The sequence below is a fragment of the Diabrotica virgifera genome, chromosome 5 (genome assembly GCF_917563875.1).
Source record: "Diabrotica virgifera virgifera chromosome 5, PGI_DIABVI_V3a".
Taxonomy (NCBI): Eukaryota; Metazoa; Arthropoda; class Insecta; order Coleoptera; family Chrysomelidae; genus Diabrotica; species Diabrotica virgifera.
The window spans coordinates 158184522-158206355 of NC_065447.1; the positions used below are offsets into that span (position 1 = coordinate 158184522).

Below are 21834 nucleotides of genomic sequence, written 5' to 3' on the forward strand. Positions count from 1 at the left end.
GTCCATTAAAATGCCCAGTTGGTGATAAACACCAGTCTGACTTTTGCATGAGAGTTTAATGGAATGGTAACAATTGGAAGTTCTTTTCGACAAAATGCATGGAACGTTTTCGTAGTCTGACGTTAACCTGTCCACAATTAAAACTTCCCCTGTGCCAGTGTTCCCATACATCAAAGTTTGTCCGACTAGACACCGTTAAGCTATTAACAAATTTTCAGGCTGCTATTAATCAACTGTTTTTTGGTACGCGGGATCCAGGTCTAATAGATTTTTGCCATTTTATAATCTTAAAAACATGCAATAAAATTGCAATAAAAATGCAATAATTCCAATATAGATTAATGGAAAGAAAACTAAGCATATTATCTTCAGTAAGAATCTAATTCATTATACAAACATTACAATAAATAAGACAAAGTATAAAACTGAAAAAGGATACCAAATGGGAAAAAACAACTTATAATATTCTGTTAGGCAGACGGCGCAATACTAATCTTTCAAAGTGAAGATGATTTACAACGTATGCTGGACCATTTAATATAACCGCCAGAAAATTTAATATGGTAATTTCCCCAAATTAAAATTAAAAAAATTGAAATATTTGGGACGGCTAATGACGGGACCAAAATACACGTTTCTGCAAAAGATCCAAGGACAAAGGCATCTAACCACACAAGAATATCTTTGATGAGAAACTTTATGGGGAGAATGGAATGAACTGGAGAATGAAAATTAGATTCGCCTTGGTAATCATAGGCGTAACCAGGGGTGGGTTGGGGGCTATAACCCCCCTCCCATTGGGATTTACTTTGAGCTGTATACGTTTAACACCATTGTGATGTTGACAAATCAAGCCATTTTGAAGTTGTAACCCCCTCCCCCTTAGGATCATCCTGGTTACGCCGTTGTTGGTGATATTCAATCCTTGATAGGAAAGGAACTAAAGCTAAAGAAGAATCTTATTTATTAACGATACCTATCGTTTCCCGGATCTTATAGCCACAACCATCCCTCCAAACATATATGTAATATAATTTTAAATCTGAACAATATACGAAGAACACCGTTCTCAAACCAACTGCTGTCAATACATTACATACCTGATTACCGTCGCCGTAAGTTTTGCTGACGACCAAATAGTGATCGCACAAGACGAAGATGATCTCAGTTTTATGATGATAAAATACAATATAGGAATATACAAACAATGGGATGGAAATAAACCGAAAGAAAACTGGATACCTAACAACGGAGCATACAGAAATAAAACATCTGCAAGTAGACGAAGGTAAACAATTCAAAGGAACAGACAAGTACAAGTATTTAGGTTTCATAATATTGAACAAAGGAACAACGGAAGAAGATATAAAAAAAACTAGGACCAACAAGAGACTGCATACGAAAATTGGACCCGGTCCTGTGGGATAAGCACATGAGCTGAAACACAAAAAGAAGAATATAATAATACCATGACAAGTGACAAGAAGTATCCTCACTTATAGGTGTGAAAATTGGACAATAAATAAGAAAACCAAAACCAAAAGAAGAGGAACAGAGATATAATTCCTAAGAAGAAGCTGCACAGTAACAAGAAGAGAGAATAAATTGTGACGATAATATAGTTTTATCGTCTAGGGTACGCCAATGTATTAAACAAACCGTGTTTTTATACCGTCTACCGTCTCTAACAGTATAAAAGACGAAACGGAAAGCCATTTGATTATTTCTTGATGTGTTGAACTAAAAATAATCAACAAGGTATAATAGGTGAGTTAAGTATATCCCGACCATATTTCGAAACCTTCCGAACCCCGTCGTCTTGGTGAACTGAGCGATTTCGACGGTTCACAAACCCAATCCCTTACGAGAGTTGATCGTAGACCCTTACATGTCTTTCCCCCTGGCGAAGTCCCTGCTCGGGTGCCAATATGATGATATCGGGTAACAAATTCAGTCGGAGACAGGATTCGTTTTTAAGATATCTATTTGAAAGCCAAGATATACAAAAAAAAAACGGTAATTAGCCTTAATTACTCGTTAAATTACTTGTTAATTACAATCTACATATCGGACTTTCGTAAACCTCGGGCCAATGTGACGATATTTAATACATTAATGAATGATACTAAACGACGATCGAGTGGATTAGGAATTGCATTTATTTATTAATGTAAAATGGACGTATAAGGAGAGGACATCTTGCTCAACTCGCCAGGGGAAAAGATATGTAAGGACCTACGATCAACTCTCATAAGGGATGTGGTTTGTGAACCGTCGAAATCGCTCAGCTCGTCAAGATATCGGGGTTCGGAATATAGTCGGGATATACTTAACTCACCTTGTTGATTATCCTTGTTGATTATCCTCAGTTCAACGCACCGAGAAATAATCAAATGGCTTTCCGTTTCGTCTTTTATACTGTTAGAGACGGTATAAAAACATGTTTTGCTTAATATATTGGCGTGCTCTAAAGGATAAAATTATATTATCGTATATAATATCACAAGGGAGAAAATTTTGCCGGCAATATTTTCGACTGGTATGAAAGTTTGTTGCTTGGCAATTTTCGCGAATTAAATTTTGACTTAAATCACGAGACGTCAGTCGAGTGATTTTGTCAAAATTTCATAAGCGAAAATTACCAAAAGGCAACGAACTTGAATGAAACCAGGAGAAAATTTAGCCGGTAAATAATTTTCTCTCGAATGATATTCGACAAGACTATTTCACGAGACAATTAATGCACCATATCAACGAAATACGAGGGGTTCAAATGGGGTAGTGAAGCGCAATACAAGATGCTGTTTCCAGTTAGCATCTCTAGCCTCTCCTACTCAATTCCTATCCTCACCTCCACGAAGTGCGGCTTGGGCTGCACGGGTGAACCCTGGAGAACCTGAGCAACCTTACCGGAGATTGGGTAACCAACCCCAGTAGAAAGTAGGGTCAGGGCTGACGAGGAAGGGAGAAATGGTCCTCCGAAAAGGGGGTTGGGCGATAGGCCAGTAACCTATTCTTGTAAAAAAGTACTACTACGAAACCTTCAGATAGGCCTCGGAATAGACGGATATCAAGACGACGACTTTGGCAACGGAATATGGAATTTATGCTGGGAACATGGAATGTCAGAAAGCTAAATAGACCAGGAGTACAGAGGATCCTTCTACACGAACTGAAAAGATATAAAATAGGAATCACTGCAGTACAAGAAACTAAATGGTTGGGAAAAGGTATCCGGGACACTAAAACACACACTATACTGTATAGCGGTAAAGATGAAGGAAATAAAGAGTTTGGAGTAGCCTTTATCGTAGATAATAAAATGAAGCACCTGATAACAGATTTTCAAGCCATCAATGAAAGAATCTGCAAGCTTAGGATAAAAACGCATTTCTTTAACATAACCCTTATAAATTTACACTGTCCCACAAATGAACAGGAAGAAGACACTAAGGTAGCCTTTTATCAAGATTTAGAACGAATCTATGACTCAATATCAAGAAACGACATTAAAATGGTGATAGGCGACACAAACGCCAAGTTCGGAAAAGAAGAAGAGTACATAGGGGTAATAGGGAGACATAGTTTGCATAAAGACACAAATGAGAATGGTCAGTTTCTAATAGATTTCGCAGCTGGAAAGAATATGATTATCAGTTCGACATGCTTCCCACATCGGGACATACATAAGGGCACTTGGATATCACCTGACGGAAACACAATAAATCAAATAGACCATATACTGACTGAAAAAAGAATGGCGACGAGTATATTAGATGTAAAAAGCAGACGTGGAGCAAGCTGCGACTCAGACCATCTACTAGTGCAGACACTAGAGAGAACAGTGGATGAAAAATTACTAGAAGAAAACAGAGCAGACTCCACAATAGAAAATCAATGGAACACCATAAGCAGTATCATACTAAACACAGCGAAAGAAGTCATAGGAACAAAGACACAACGGAGAGAAGAAACATGGTTCGATGAAGAATGCAAACAAGCTATACAGGAAAGAAATGAAGCACATAAGAATTACATACTCAGACGTACTAGAGAGAGAAAAACAGAATTTGAGAACAAAAGACGAAGAGCAGATAAACTGTGCAGGCAGAAAAAGAGAAAGTACGAAAACCAACGGATACTAAACATAGAGAGGGAGTTTAAGGAAAACGAAACACGTAGTGCATACCAACTTATTAAACATTTAAGACAGGGATACAAACCGAAGACTAGCCTCTGCAAAAATAAGAAGGGTAAAATCATTAGCGATATGGACGAAATTAAGATAACCTGGATGACATATTTTAAGGAAGTATTAAACAAAGGGGCACAACCACCACTACAACAACAGAGGCAGCAGAAGGCACGGCAGGAGGTACAACAACAAGAGCTGGGGGAAGATGGAGAAGAAAATGAATTAACTAGACCCCCAACGCTAGAGGAGGTCCAAACGGCAATCCACATACAAAAAAGCCATAAAGCACCGGGAATAGATAAAATACCGGCAGAACTACTCAAGCAAGGAGGAAGGAATTTGACACAACAGATGTATCAGCTAATACGAGAGATATGGATAGAAGAAGAAATCCCCCAACAATGGAAGAAAAGTATAATCTGCCCTATTCATAAAAAAGGAAACAAACTGTTGTGTCAGAATTATAGAGGGATCTCTTTACTTTGTTCGGGATACAAAATATTCACAAACATCCTTAATCGAAGACTTCAACCTCTCACGGAAAAAATCATCGGGGAATATCAAGCAGGGTTTAGGCAAAATAGATCTACCATTGACCAACTATTTACAGTTAAACAAATACTAGCCAAAGCATGGGAATATGACATGGACGTTTACAATCTCTTTGTAGATTTTAAACAAGCCTATGATTCAATAGATACAACAATTCTACCTAATATATTGGAAGAATTTGGCATACCATCAAAATTAATACGACTAGTGCAAATGACAATGACAGAAACAGAAGTACAAGTATGTATTCAAGGACAGATCACTGATGCGTTTACGATAACGCAAGGACTGAAACAAGGCGACGAACTGGCTCCAACGCTTTTTAATCTTGTTCTTGAATATGTAATTAGACGGTTGACGGTAAGCGGAAATAACATACTTACAAACAAATCTACCCAATTAGCAGCATACGCGGATGATATAAACATAATGAGCAGAACAATGAATGCAGCGGAAGAAACCTACGTTGAGTTGAAACAGAGTGCAGAAGCAGTAGGACTAGCAATAAACACAAATAAAACAAAACTACTCATACAAACCAGATCAAATAGACCGGCGCAACAACACTTTATTGACGATATAGAACATGTGAATAGATTCACGTACATACGAATGGATCTGGTTGCAAGCAATGAAGAAGAACCGGAAATAAATAGAAGGCTTGTGCTGGCAAATAAAGCCTATTTCGCGATGGGCCACATATTCAAATCGCGAGACGTACACCGGAAAACAAAACTCCGGGTATATAAAACAATAATCAGGCCCATAGTAAGTTATGGCTGCGAAACATGGGTGGCGACACAGAAATCTGCCAATGCATTAGATGTGTTTGAAAGAAAAGTATTTCGTAGGATACTGGGCCCAATAAGTGAAAATAACAACTGGCGAATTAGGTATAATAGAGAAATATACGAGCAATATAGCGAACCAACTCTAGCACAACACACTAAACTGCAGAGATTACGGTGGGCAGGGCACGTGGTCCGCATGCATGAGAATAGAATCCCCAGAAAATTGCTGAATGCAAGAATGCACGGAAGAAGACCTGTTGGAAGACCTAAAAAGAGATGGGAAGACGAAGTCGATTAGGATGCCAGGAACTTCCTGGGAACGCGTTCATGGAAAAGAACAGCGGTAAATCGAAATGATTGGAGAAGCTTATTGAAGGAGGCCAAGGCTCGATTTGGGCTGTAGTGCCATTGGATGGATGGATGGATGGATCAACGAAATATAATCTTTATTTATTTGTTATTACCAGACACTTTCGTGACGGATCTGTTATAATTTTGTCGCTGAGAAATCACGTCGCTAAGGAGTTTTGTCAGTAGGAAACGATGCGTTGCTATGAAGTTTTATCAGTTAAAAACAGTCTAGTGAAATAGTCGTCATAAAATAACATAAAGATTCTGAAAATAGTGGGAATGAACTCAGATATAATAGACTACATCGAACAGAAGAGATTAACCTGGTACGGACCTGTCAGAAGAGCAGACCAAAATCGTTGGATAAATAGAATAACAGAGTGAAGCCCGATAGGAAGAATGAAGAGATGCAGACCCCGAAGATCTTTCAGAGATGAAGTGGACGAAGCATTGGAAAGAAGAAGTCTGCAAGGAAGGGGACTGGCAAAACAGAAAGAACTGGAGAGAACGGTTGAGAGTAAAGGAATACAGTGAAAACTGTGGAAATCCCTAGTATATATCACCGTCGCCCTTATAAACACCAAAATCAATTAAAAGCTAATATTGAAGCAAATTTTAAGCTTTAAAAGGGTCTAAAGTTGATTAAAATTATACAATCAAACCTTCCCTTTTCCCACGCTCAACAATTTACAACCCTCACCTTGTTCTGGCGTATCCTCTGCATACACAGTGCTATAATTGTTTTCTTTGTAAACATTCCATAAGAAATTACAGTTGTTCAACGACTTCGTATCATAAGGATTGCAGATAGCATTTTCCGGAAGGTTCTCATGATATGAAAATTTAACTCCTGCCAAAACGGCTATGAGGTTAGGAAATGTATTGTCCTCCACTTTATTGTATGCTGTCAATCGTATCCATTTGGTAGTTTCTAGCAACTCGTAAGTTTTTGGCATCGTTCTTATTAAATTTGACATTGAAATGCTGTCGATTCCAAGAAGGATTACATTTGGCTTGTCGACGTTTTGGATGGTTTGCGCTGGTTGCCTGAAGATGGCATGGACGTTTTCGTATACTTTGTAGAATATGTTGAAGCATTCTACTTTAACTACTTCGGATTGTATTTGGACGGAATCTCTGAAGTATTTATAGTCTGAAAAACTAAAAATATAAGATGAATCTTGGAGATAACTTTGGAGACAGTAAAAAAAAATAAAAAAATATATCCAGTCATTATAAGAATAACACTATGTATTATTTATAGTCTAAAAAACTAAAAATATAAGATGAATCTTGGAGATAACTTTGGAGACAGTAAAAAAATAAAAAATATATATCCAGTCATTATAAGAATAACACTATGTATACACACATACAGTAACAGTCACGCTACTAGACACACGGGTATATTGAGCTAATACGGTCGTGGACCCTTCACTTGTTGCACTGTTTATAAATAGTATTATTTATATAGAAAAAAATTGGGAATTCAACCGATATGTACACTAAATTTTCGTAGCTTTTCAGGAAGCATATGATTCGATACAAAGAAGCAGACTATGGCTGGCCATGCTAGAAACGGGAATACCAAGAAAATTAGTGGAGCTAACGCAAATGTGCGTGACAGATTTATATTCACAGGATCACAGGTAAGAATAGGAAACAGAACATCGACACCATTTAGTATAACATCAGGACTTAGACGAGGAAACCCCTTATCACCGTTGCCATTCAATTTGGCATTAGACATGCAATAAGTAAAATATCATCTGAGCTGACAGGGGATTTGCGAATCGAGGATCCAAGCTATTGTTCGGCATTTGCTGATGATCTAGATGCAGACGCTCATTCTAGAAGAGACTGAAGAGAATCATCACGTAGCGGTAGCGCTACAACCCTGGGTGGGTCCTGGCTGACTGTACAACTTTCTTCCAATTTGTTCGGTCTTCCATCAACCTAGGGTCAAATGGATGTTCATTTTTAGGAGATCTGCTTGGATGTTATCTCTCCATCGCATTCTGGGACGTCTGAGTGGTCCCTTCCATATGGGTCTGGATCCCGCGTATGAAAAAAAAGTTGATTAATAGCAAGCTGAAAATTTGTTAATAGCTTAAGGGTGTCTAGTCAGATAAACTTTGATATATGGGAACACTGGAACAGGGGCAGTTTTAATTGTGGAACAGCTTAAAAATTTGGAACGGTCACACCACGAAAACGGCATATTTATTTTGTCCGACAGAACAGACTTAAACTCTCCGAACAGAGATTAAACTCTCATGCAAAAATCAGACTGCTATTTATCACCTGTCATAATTCCTGTCATTTGACATATTCTACATGTTCCACTCAATAAAACGCCCATTTGGCGATAAATAGCAGCCTGATTTTTGCATGAGAGTTTAATCTCTGTTCGAAGAGTTGTAAGTCTGTTCTGTCGGACAAAATACATGTGCCGTTTTCGTGGTCTGACCGTTCCAAATTTTTAACCTGTTCCACAATTAAAACTTCCCCTGTTCCAGTGTTCCCATATATCAAAATTTGTCCGACCAGACACCCTTAAGCTATTAACAAATTTTCAGCTTGCTATTAATCAACTTTTTTTTCATACGCGGGATCCAGACCTAATACCAGTCTTACAAGTTTCTCGTTATGAAGTCTGTACACGTGGCCTGCCCATCTTAGTCGCTGTGATTTAATTTCTTGGATAATATCGGTGTCATTGTAGAGTTCTTTTAATTCGAAGTTGGTTCTGATCCTATACTGGTTTGTGTTAATGTCGTGGTGAAGTCCGAAAATGTTTCTAAGTATTTATCGTTCAAAACGTCTGAGCTTTTCTTCGTTTGATTTGTTCATGGTACATGTTTCGCAACCATATGTTAGTACAGGTCTGACGATGGATTTATAGATTTTGATCTTGGAACTTCTTGTAAGATTTTTTGATTTTATAAGCTTATCCAGTGCGAATAGACAGCGATTTGCTGATTGGATTCTGTCTTTTATTTCTTCAGTAACAACGTTGTCAGCTGTGATTACGGCCCCCAGATACTTAAAACGTTGTACTCTTTCGAAATTGAAGGTGTTGACTGTCACATTTTGTCCTATCCTGTCTCTTCGTGTCGTTCTATTTACATACATATATTTCGTCTTCTATTCATTAATCCTTAGCCCTACTTCGCTTGTTGCTCCTTCCACCTTGTTGAAAATGGCTTTTGTGGATAGGATGGAGTCTCCGACGAGATCAATGTCATCTGCGTATGCTAATAATAACTTGGGACCTTGAACCGATAGCAGTTCTGTTTTTATTTCGGCCGACCTCATGGCTTTCTCTAATACAAGGTTAAAAAGTAGTGGAGATACCGCATCACCCTGTTTGAGTCCACTGTTGATTTCGAAGCTGTCAGACAGTTCATTATTTACACGTACTCTTGATATTCCACCCTCCATACAGACTTTAGTTATCCAAATGAGTTTCTTTGGTATTGAGAACTCCGCCATGGCATTCCATACTTGGCTTCTTTCTACGCTGTCATATGCCTGTCGAAAGTCTATGAAGAGATTGTGTATGGGTCTGTTATACTCCCATCCCTTTTCTAGAAGCTGTCTCAGCGTGAATAGTTGATCTATTGTGGATCTGTTTGCCCTAAAACCGGCTTGATATTCTCCTAGGACATTTTCAGCATAAGGGGTTAGTCCATTGTTATTTTGTTGTAGACGAAAGAGAAGCGTTTTCGGAACTCGAGGAAGAAACAAGTAGGTAGTCTGGGCCTTTGAGTAAATGAAGAGAAGAAGAAATACATGCTCGTAACCAAAAATCCAAGACCGAGAGTTAGGCAGAACATAACTATTAATGACCAAACTTCGAAGTGGTAAAAGAGTTTAAATATCTGGGGGCGGTACCACCACATAGAAAAAGAGGTCTCAGCAAGGATAGCTGCGGGAAATAGAGCATTATACTCCCTATTATCATTATTAAGATCGAAGTTGCTGAAAAGAAAATCTAAATTAAGACTGTACATGTCAATTATTCACCCGGTTGTTACATATGGAAGCGAAACATGGAGTTCAGATCAGTCCATTCGTGAAATAAATAAGCTGCTCGTATTTGAAAGGAAGGTTCTCAGAATGATATTTGGTTCTGAAAGAGATGAAGTGACAGGAGAGTGGAGAAGGCGCTGTAATACTGAATTGGTAACTCTGAATCGGTACTGAAAACATCGTCAGACATATAAAAGCTAACCGGATAAGATGGGCAGGTCATGTAGTAAGGTCAGAGGAAGATAAAGTGTTAAACACAGTATTTTTTGAGAGACCAGACGGTAGAAGATAAGTAGGCCATCCCAGAAAAAGATGGAAGGATGATGTTGAAGCAGATTTATCTAGGATTGGGATAAAACGATGGGAAATGGAAGCGCGAGATCGTAGAAGATGGAGGGCTATAGTGGATACGGCGAAGACTCTTCTCGAGTTGTAAAGTCAGTCTAGAAGAAGAATAAAAATATTCTGATCTCTGGATTCGAATATTGGTTAAATTATTTTGGCCTGTGTTATTTTTATAATAACATAATAATAACAATGGAGTTTATTTGTAGCAACTAACAACATAATAAATAAACCCAGTTTCTCACTGAAGTTGTTAGTCACATAGACTACAACTTGTTAGTGAGGGATAAATTTTGATTAAGCATAATCATGCCTGGTTGCACCAACAAATCTTAAGCTCCAGCTTAGCCCAGCTCATTCTTATCTATGCAATCCATACGGCAATTCATTGTGGAAAGCTGAAAATTGGTCTAAGACTTAATAGCGCAACGTGTATGTATCGCAAGCTGAGCGTAAAGCACGTCTTAAGCTTAAGATGTGTTGGTGCAACCAGGCATAATTTATCTTATAGGTTAACAAAAAGGAATAAAATATAGTCTTTTTCGAGCATCTGACTTCAAATTTGGGCTCCTCTTCTCACCTAATTCAGTTACTGTTAAATTTTGTTTATGGGACCTCCGAAAATCTCTCATCATATTCAAGAAAGGATTGCAAACAATTTCTGATGGGATTCTTCTGACGAACTTCGTTTTCTATGAGAATTATAATGATTTTTTGAAGGTGTTTCATCCATTTTTACCATAATTTTCACAATTTAAACATTTATAAGTGACATTTGTAATAAATCATTATTGACATTTGTATTTATGTATTTATAAATTATAACTAAGAGTTGATGTTTTGAACTCATATCACTTTTGTTGTTAAATTGAAGGATTTATCTTTTAATTGACGAAATAAAAATAACAGTTCTAGGTTAATCTAAAATACAAATTATTATCTTTATATTTTTAAAATTAAAATAATTCAACGTTATAAGTTTTAGATATAAGTATGGTCTATGTAAATATAGTCCAGAGAAATAAGATTTTTCTCGTGACATCCCCCTCCAGGCCGAAACCAAATTTTTTTGAGTAGCATGGACATCTATATTAATAATCTATATAATAAAAATGTATACCATTTTTATTCAGTTGCAATGCGAAGGCAAAACAATCTTACTTTTCAATTAGAATACGGAGTGCAGTCCAGTCCCTTGAATCGCGATTTTCGGCTCTTATTGGAGCCTCGTCGGAAAGAACGTAGGCACTGTTCTCCATATTTTAACTGATTCGCATCGAGAGGTTTTTCCACCCATTCCAACCGAAGTGCTGATAGTAGGTGGCTAGCGCCATCTGGCATTGAAAGACGAAGTAGTTTTCATACCTAATAGTAAATTATTAATATTGAAAATATTAAAAATATTACTAAAAGATTTTTAAATTAAAAACTTATTGGTACACTTTCCTGGTGACACCTCCAAGACTTCTACAATTTGCAAGTCAAATGGATGCTGCAGTGAAGACGAGAGGGAAGGAATTCTACACTATGCAATTCACATCCCCCGTCTGCATCTGGTAAAGTTCCAACGGAAAAATGCACCTAGTTACTCTACGGAGTAATACGACTATAAAATAAAAACTTTTATTCAGTTGCAATGCGAAGGCAAAACAATCTTACTTTTCAATTAGAATACGGAGGGCAGTCCAGTCCCTTGAATCGCGATTTTCGGCTCTTATTGGAGTCTCATCGGAAAGAACGTAGGCACTGTTCTCCATATTTTAACTGATTCGCATCGAGAGGTTTTCCCACCCATTGCAACCGAAGTGATGATAGTAGGTGGCTAGCGCCATCTGGCATTGACAGACGAAGTAGTTTTGAAGTGAATAATCTATGTTTCCTGCAGCCGATTTTGATGATATACATAGTTATAAACAAATGAAGAATCTGAAGGTACACAACCATACCTACGAATATGCCTCCACTTTTCCCTACCTAGGCTCAATAATAAATGACAACAACAACATCAGTCAAGAAATACAAGCACGGATTCTAAGCGGTAATAAGTGCTTTTATGCATACAAAGACTTAATGAAGAGTAAATTACTGAACCGTGAGTCTAAGCTTAGAATCTACAAAACAGTAATTAGGCCAGTCGTCACATATGGATGTGAAACGTGGACCCTCTCACAAAAAGGTCCGTGAAGTTAGCCCGAAAAAGTCGGGAAAAAAATGTGACCGACGCCATTCGATTGTCCATTGATTGCCCACAGTGTTATTTCGTTAGTCCACCCATCAATTTTTTTTATAAACAAAAATTTTTTTCGGGCCAACTTCACAAATCCACAAATTTTCGAAAATTCAAAAATTCTCTTGCAATATTGTTTGTCCATGTTTGTCCACCACATAATTTTGTTTGTCCACCCACTGATATTTTTAAAACAAAATTTCTTTTATATATATTGCTTACGGATAATAGGACAGTACTGCTGAAAAAGTACTTCAGACTCCATTAAAATGAATGTTTCTGCAGGGGCAGAATCTCAACTACCCGTCTGTCCACACACTCGCAGCGTTTGTCCAACCCCTTAAAGTGCGAAACGACCCCCTGTAGATTGTAATCATTTTCTTATTTCTTAATTCGGGCTAACTTCACGTCCGCTTAAATGCGTATTTTAACGTTAATTCGGGGGAGAATCACAACTACCCGTTTGTCTACCCCGTCGCAGCGTTTGTTTGTTTGAATTGAGTATTAAAAAATAATTACAATATTCAGGGGGGTCGTTTTGCACTTTAAGGGGCTGGACAAACGTTGTGAAGGGGTACACAAACGGGCAGTTGCGATTCTGTCTCCGAATTAACGTTTAAATACGCATTTAAGCGGACGTGAAGTTAGCCCGAATTAAGAATTAAAAAAAAAATAATTACAATCTTTACGGGGGTAGTTTCGCACTTTCAGGGGTTGGACAAGCGCTGCGGAGAGGTGGACAAACGGGTAGTTGGGATTCTGTCCCGAATTAACGTTTAAATGCGCATTTAACCGGACGTGAAGTTAGCTCGAATTGAGAATTAAAAAAAAATGATTACAATCTTCAGGGGGTTATTTCGGACTTTAAGGGGTTGGACACACGCTGCGAAAGGGTGGACAAACGGGTAGTTAGGATTCTGCTCCCGAATTAATGTTTAAACACGTATTAAAGCTGACGTGAAATTAACCCGAATTGAGAATTAAAAAAAAAATACAATCTCCAGGGGGGTCGTTTTGCACTTTAAGGGGTTGGACAAACGTTGTGAAGGGGTGGAAAAACGGGTAGTTGAGATTCTGTCCCCGAATTAACGTTTAAATATGCATTTAAGCGGACGTGAAGATAGCCCGAATTGAGAATTAAAAAAAAATAATTACAATCTCCAGGGGGGTCGCTTTGCACTTTAAGGGGTTGGACAAACGTTGTGAAGGGGTGGACAAACGGGTATTTGGGATTCTGTCCCCGAATTAACGTTTAAATACGCATTAAAGCGGACGTGAAGTTAGCCCGAATTGAGAATGAAAAAAAATAATTACAATCTCCAGGGGGTCGTTCTGCACTTTAAGGGGTTGGACAAACGTTGTGAAGGGGTGGACAAACGGGCAGTTGGGATTCTGTCCCCGAATTATCGTTTAAATACGCATTTAAGCGGACGTGAAGTTAGCCCGAACTGAGAATGAAAAAAAAAATAATTACAACCTCTACGGGGCTTGTTTCGCATTTTGAGGGGTTGGACAAACGTTGTGAAGGGGTGGACAAACGGGCAGTTGGGATTCTGTCCCCGAATTAACGTTTAAATACGCATTTAAACGGACGTGAAGTTAGCCCGAATTAAGAATTAAAAAAAATTAATTAAAATCTCCAGGAGGGTCGTTTTGCACTTTAAGGGGTTGGACAAACGTTGTGAAGGGGTAGACAAACGGGTAGTTGGGATTAACGTTTAAATATGAATTTAAGCGGACGTGAAGTTGATAATTAAAAACAAATTAATTACAATCTCCAGTAGGGTGGTTTCGTACTTTAAGGGGTTGGACAAACAAACGCTGCGAATGGGTGGACAAACGGGTAGTTGGGATTCTGTCCTCGCAGAAACATTCATTTTAATGCGAGTCTGAAGTACTTTTTCAGCAGTACTGTCCTATTATCCGTAATCAATATATATAAAAAAAATTATTGGACAAACGATGGACAAATAATATAGCAAGAGAGTTTTTGAATTTTCGAAAATTTGTGGATTTGTGAAGTTAGCCCGAAAAAAATGTTTGTTTATAAAAAAGAATTGATGGGTGGACTAACGAAATAACACTGTGGACAAACGTGGACAATCAATGGACAATCGAATAGCATCGGTCACATTTTTATTCCCGACTTTTTCGGGCCAACTTCACGGACCTCTCACAAAATGATGAAAATCAACTGAGAATATTTGAGCGCAAAATACTAAGGAAGATATTTGGACCAACCCAATGCAGCGATGGTTCGTGGAGAATTAAAATGAACCATGAGCTGGATGAACTAATGCAGAGCGCAGATATTGTTAGATTTGTAAAGTCACAAAGACTAAACTGGCTAGGTCACCTAGAAAGAATGCCAGATAATCGAGCTGTAAAAGTAATCCAGATATGGAAGCCCCAAGGAAACAGAACAATAGGAAGGCCCCGTAAAAGATGGATAGACGACGCAGAGAGGGAGCTTAAAACCATTAACATCAGGCAGTGGCGAAGGAGAGTATCCGACAGGGCAGAATGGAAAAACATTGTTAAGCAGGCCAAGACTTACAAAGGGTTGTAGCGCCATTAGAAGAAGAAGAAGAAGATGGACATCTATATTAATAATCTATATTAGTCCATTCTTTCACGGGTTTTTGCTCTAACTTTTAAAGAACCGCTTGGATTGACATGAAATTTGGCATACGCATAGCTTACATGTCCAAGAAAAAAAGTGATATTGTGCCGATGTGTGCTTTTGCCCTGGGGGTGACTTTAACCCCCTCTTGGGGGTGAAACAATATAAGTCCGGAAATGGATATACTGACTAATTTTAAGTAACTTTTGTTCTATAGAGCTTTTTCGCCAAGTCAACACTTTTCGAGTTATTTGCTAGTGAATATGTTCATTTTTCAACAAAATAACTACATTTTTAGACGGTTTTTCGCAAATAACTCAAAAAGTAAGTATTTTGTCAAAAAAAAACGTTCTTAGCAAAAATATAGCCTGTAAAAAAGTAAAAAAAAATTGTCTACTCGTTAGGTCTCTGGACCTCGTAAAACCAGAGTTATAGCCAATGAAAAATAGATCCATATTCACCAAATTTCAAATAGAATATTTCGAAGTGAAATATCCAAAAAATTAAGCACTTTTTGAGAAAACCCATTATAACTTTTTTAAAGTGTTTAAAAAAGCTTTATTTCTGTTTTTATAAAAAGTTTCTTTTTTTTTTTTTTTTTTTTTTTTTATTGACATCCCAATGTATTACAATCTGCCGTTTTTTACAAAGTAATAAGCATTAAATAATATTTATGTCGGCTAAACTATTGACATGTGGCGAACATACCCATTAATATGCCGCTCTTAATGTTAGTCTACTAAACTATTATTGGTTCTGGGAAAACATAAATAAGTACTACACTTTTTTTTAGCTCACACTAAATCACTGGTCACTTTACGTTTTAACCTGCGCACTGCACACATCTGCATCAAGTTCCTTGCTAGGTGGTTTGGGTGTTCCCGCAATCGGTCCTTGTATTTTTTTATTCGATATGTAATTTCTTCCTTTACATAAGTTACCTCTGCATCTCGATGTACGGCGTTGTTGGTGATGTACCAAGGTATATTTAAAATCATCCTTAGTATTTTGGATTGGAACCTTTGTATTATTTCAATATTAGAATTTGCGGCTGTTCCCCACAGTTCTACCCCATAGGTCCAAATTGGCTTCAACACCGCTTTGTATAGGAGTAATTTATTTTGTGTTGATAACTGGGATTGTTTTCCTATTAGCCAGTATATGTCTCTCACTGTATGGCCCAATTGTTTTCGTTTGGAAAAAATGTGTTTTTTCCAGGTCAGTTTTCTATCCAGGTGAATCCCAAGGTACTTTACATCGTCTTTCTGTGGTATTTGTTTGCGGTTAATACATACAGGTGGACAGGTTCCTCTACGGGTTGTAAATGTTACATGTATTGACTTTTGCTCATTTGGTTTAATTCTCCATTTTTGTAACCATTTTTCGACTTCAGTTATGTTATTTTGTAATAGTTCTGATGCGATGTTTGGATTCTTGTTGGAGCATAAGATCGCAGTATCATCTGCAAATGTAGCTGTTGTTGTAGTATAGAGTAGGTACAGGACAGGACCCAGAACACTTCCCTGGGGGACACCCGCTGTTATGGGTTGAAGTTCTGATATTTCATTGTCGTATTTGACTCTAAAGCGTCTATTTGTAAGGTATGACTTTAGTAGTGTGTAATAATTTAGAGGCAAACAACTCCTCAGCTTATAGAGCAACCCCTGGTGCCATACCTTGTCAAACGCTTGTCCTATGTCTATGAATAGGGCGGAGCAATATCTGGATGCTTCGAGGTCTTTATGGATTCTGTTTACTAGTCGATGTACTTGTTGAATGGTAGAATGTTTCTGCCTGAATCCAAATTGGTGAGTTGGAATTATTCCCTCGTCTTCTAGGAGAGGTGTTAGTCTTGTTAATAAAAGTTTTTCGAACACTTTGGATAGCACGGGTAGTAGACTGATGGGCCGGTATGATTCTACCCTTTCAGGTGGTTTGCCTCGTTTTAAAATGGGTGTTATTTCGGCAACTTTCCATTGTGGCGGGAAATAGCTGATTTTCATGATTGAATTGAATAATTGTGTTAAATATGTATATCCTATTTCCGGCAGTTCTTGTAATATTTGTCCTGTGATTAGGTCGTACCCTGGAGCTTTTTTAGGGTTGGTATTGAATCTTATTGTGGCCTTTATTTCACTTTTTTTGAATCTTTTTTCTGGTAATTCTAGCTGGTATGATTCTTCAAGTGCTTGGTTTATTGTTTCCTCTTGGTTGGGGTCAGTTGTTTCATTGGGAATGAACACAGTTCTTAGGTGGTTTGCAAATGTCTCTGCTTTTTCCTTTGGTGTTTTTAACCATCCGCCCTGCTCTTTTTTTAATGGTGGTATATTGTATTGGGGTCTTTTTAATTTTCTAGTAGCCTTCCATAGGGAGTAGTTTGTTTGTTCAGTTGTATCTAGTTGTTTTATGTGTTCACTGAATTGAAGATTCTTTTCTGTTGCTATCATTTCTTTTAGCTCCTTAACAGCATTGTTCAACTGTGTTTTTGTTTGTGGCGCTCTAGTTGCTTGCCACTGTTTTCTGAGTTTTCTTTTCTGGGCTATTTTCTCTCTTATTGATAATGAAGTGTATTCATTCTTCATTTCATTGTTGCTGGGTGTTGTTGAGTCCCAGGCAGCTTGTTGTATAACTAAATTTAGGTGTTCTACTGCATATTCGATCTCCTCATTGGTCTTTAGGGAAATATTTAGTTGAAGTCGCTCCTCGACCAGTTGTTTAAAGATGTTCCAGTTTGTTTTTCGATTATGCAATACACATGGTTTTTCCCTGTGGAGAATTTTTTTATTTAGTGTTATAACAACTGGCGAATGATCGGAAGAAAGTTCATAACATGACTCCGCATGCATATAGTTCCTGTTATTTTGTTTAGTTATGCTGAAGTCCAGAAGATCGGGTGTTTTATTTAAGTCGGTTGGCCAGTACGTTGGTTCTCGTGTTGTTACTACTTCTAGATTATCGTTGTTTATTGCTTTGTATAGCTCTCTTCCTCGGGTCGTATCTAGTCTAGAACCCCAACTCTGATGCTTGGCATTATAGTCACCGCCACAAATAAATCGGTTGCCTAGTTCGTCGAAGAACACTTTAAAGTCTTCTTTTGTTATTTTGTGCTTTGGAGGGCAATAAACCGCAGAGAAAGTAATGGGGCCTGTCCAGTCTTCTACAACTATGTTTGTGGCTTGTATGTATTCTTTTGCAAGACAAGTTGCGAGGTGATGTTTGATTGTGTTTTTAATAATGATTGCCGTGCCACCGTGGGCGGTTCCATCAGGATGCATGGTATGGTGAACTGTATAATATGGAATTTTTAAGACATTCTTTTTTGTGAAGTGCGTTTCTGATATTAATATTAGATCAATTTTATGATTTGTCAAGTATAAACTAAGTTCATGTTTGTGTTGGGCTAATCCATTCGCATTCCAGATCACAAATTTTAGTTTGTCTGCCATCACTTCATCTTTGCTACGACGGTGGTAAGAAGGTTGAGCATGGTGCTCATCTGCTCCATGAGACCCTTCATCATTTGTTTTAACTCTTGTATATCAGATGGTTGTGTAGTAATTTGATTCAATTGTTGATTATTATTTGCGACTTGGCTGTATGTAACACCTGGTACTATGTAATTTTGGTATACTCTCCTTGCACTTTCTTCGGACTCCTTCTTCCTCAGCGGTGGGTATCTTTCTTTCTGCAATTGCTTGTATACAGTGCACCCTCTGTAGTTGGCAGGGTGATTACCATTACATAAGACACATATGACATTTTCTGTTCGATGTTTCTGTGTGCATTCTTTTGTCGGGTGGTTTAACGCACATTTTACACATCTGGGTTGCCTGACACAGAAGTTCTTCGTATGTCCATATCTCTGACATCTTTGGCATTGTGCTAGATCCCTTACAGGCCTTGGTGGTTCAAATTTTACTCTTGCATTTTGTAGTGAGTCTATATTATATATATCTTTGTTGTTAGAGCTTGATTTAAGATTTACAAAAAATAATGGAAGTGGGTTTTTTGTTATTCTATGTCGTATGTTAGTGATCTGGTTCACAATATGCCCTTGGCTCTCCAGTTCCGCCTTTACCTCTTCTAGGTTGGTTGTTGGATGTAGATGTCTTAGAACGACTCTGAATGATCTATCTCCTTTTTTTTGGTATGTGTGGTATTCAGTTTTCTTTTCATCTAATGCTTTTATAATGATATTATATATTTCAATCGTTTTGGCTTGAACTTTTACTTGGTCATCGTTTAGAACCTTGATAGTGTGGTTTTCTTTTGCTATGCTATTTAGTAGGAGGTTTAGTGGTTTTATATCTTTGACACCTGCAATAAATATTGGAGGAGGTTTTGGTATTGTACCATTTTCTTGTGTCTCTTCGTCGCCATCGGATTCTTCATTTAAAAGATTAAACCGGTTTGACGTTGACGTAGGAGGATTGAGCCAGTAGTTGTCTATTTTCATCTGTTTTAATCTGTTTTGGTAATTTTCGGGACTATTTCTGTTACGTTTTCTATTTTCTGCAATTTTCCATTCTTCATCTTGTCTGGAAGTGCTAGGTAATGTTTGGTACTTTGGTGGATAAAATTGTTGATTTCCCTCTGGTTGTACTTGTTGAGCAGTGTATACTTGTGGGTATTGTATAACTGGTGGTGGTATTTGTTGTATTGTTTGCGGTGTCATAAATGAATTAATTTGTCCTGTTTGTACGTATTGGGTGTTTGGATCGACCCAATTTATTTGACTGCTTTGCTGCATGTGCATATTAGAGGAATTAAATCCACTTGCCATTTTCTGTTTGTTATTTATATGGATATAAAGAACATCTAATTATTTTTAGCATGGTGATTAAAATTTAATTACTATATCTTGCTAATATGTTTTAAACTTACTGATTTGTCGTTATCGGGCCAGGAACTGGTTTTCGATTCACAGCGAACGATGTTCTCACTTCGACTACTAGATTTTTTAAAGTGTTTAAAAAAGCTTTATTTCTGTTTTTATAAAAAGTTTCTAGCATTAAATTTAAGCAAGTTACGCTCAAAATAAAGTTGCTCCCTTTTGTTTTGACAAAAAAAAATCGGGAAGACCACCTTCAAATTAGCAACTGAAATGAAATTAATCATTACCGCCCCACAAATTATTTTACTTATGTTGTGTTTATATGATCTGTAAATTTCATCGATTCAAATTGCTTATTTTGGAAAAAATTTGGTTTTAAAGTAAAATTTTTAAAAATTTTAATTTTGAAAAATATGCTTTTTTCAAAATAACTTAAAAATTGTTAAAGATACCAAAAATCTCGAAAAACAAAAAAATTCAACTTTGCTTTTCTGAATATCACGTATTTTTTTGTTTTTCTGTTAGACAAAAATTGATTAAGATTTGGTGTTTCTAAATTTGCATACATTCGTGATCAGTGACTTGTTCAACCCCTTTTAACTACAGCCCTTTCAAAAATAAGGACTTTGAACCAATGAAACTTACAGATCATATAAACAATACATACACGAGTCAAGAAACTTGTGAAGTAGTAACGATTAAGTTCATTTAAGATACTAATTAGGGGGTGATTTTCTCGATTTTTTTTCCAAAACAAAAAGGGACTAACTTTATTTTGAGCGTAACTTGTTTACTTTTGATGCTAGAAATTTTTTTTATAAAACAAAAATGAGGCTTTTTTAAACACTTTAAATAAGTTGAAATGAGTTTTCCCCGAAATGTGCTTTATTTTTGGTTATTTCACGTTAAAGTATTCCATTTGGAATTTGAAGAATATGAACCTATTTTTCATTAGCTATAACTCTGCTTCTACTAGGTATAGAGACGTGATATATACAGCATTTTTTAAATTTTTTTAAGACTATTTTTGCTCAAAATGTTTTTTCGACAAAATACTTACTATTTGAGTTATTTGCGAAAAACCGTCTAAAAGCGTGGTTATTTTGTTGAAAAAATGAACATATTCACTGGCAAATACCTCGAAAAGTATTGACTTAGTGAAAAAACTCTATAGAACAAAAGTTACTTAAAATTAGCCAGTTTATCCATTTCCTGACTTACTTTGAACAAATATTTTTTCACCCCCAAGAGGGGGTGAAAACCACCCCCAGGTCAAAAGCACATATCGGCACAATATCACTTTTTTTCTTTGACTTGTTAGCTATGTGTATGCCAAATTTTATGTCAACCCAAGCGGTTCTTTAAAATTTAGAGATTTTGCAATATTTTACCGTTAAAGAACGGACTATAATATGTTTCTTGCAGCCGATTTTGATGATATACATAGTTATAAACAAATAAAGATCAAAAAACGGTAAATTTTGGCTTTTTTCGTCTATTACTAGAAAGTGAAGCATTCTAAACAAATTTGAGAATAAGAAACTCATAAATCATATAAAAAACTGCAATATGGCGTTCGCTGAATATGTCTATCCTTATTTGTTGTCTATAAAATTGCAAAATAAGTCATAAATTTTGAGATTTTATAAATGCTCATAACTTATGTAAAAATTAAGTTATAACCTTCTTATTACACGGAACGCTAAGACTTCTTGTGCTTAAAGTATATTTTAAATTTCAATGCAATTTGTCAAATAGTTTAAAAGTTATTTAATTTGTTTATTCCAAATTCATTTTTTTTGCAATACTGTCCAAAAATTATGAGGTTATGGTAATACTTCTGACAGTTTATGAAAGAAGAAGATTTATACTATTAACTTA

At 36.9% G+C, this 21834-nt stretch overlaps 1 protein-coding gene across 1 annotated transcript in view; it reads right to left on the minus strand.

Annotated features, from left to right (window-relative positions):
- LOC126884531 (uncharacterized) overlaps positions 1 to 21834 on the minus strand; it is a 267134-nt gene that overhangs the window by 21901 nt on the left and 223399 nt on the right. The window contains exon 3 of the mRNA XM_050650480.1: positions 6590 to 7050. Coding sequence (XP_050506437.1) covers positions 6590 to 7050 — 461 coding nt within the window. The remainder of the gene's footprint in view (positions 1 to 6589; positions 7051 to 21834) is intronic.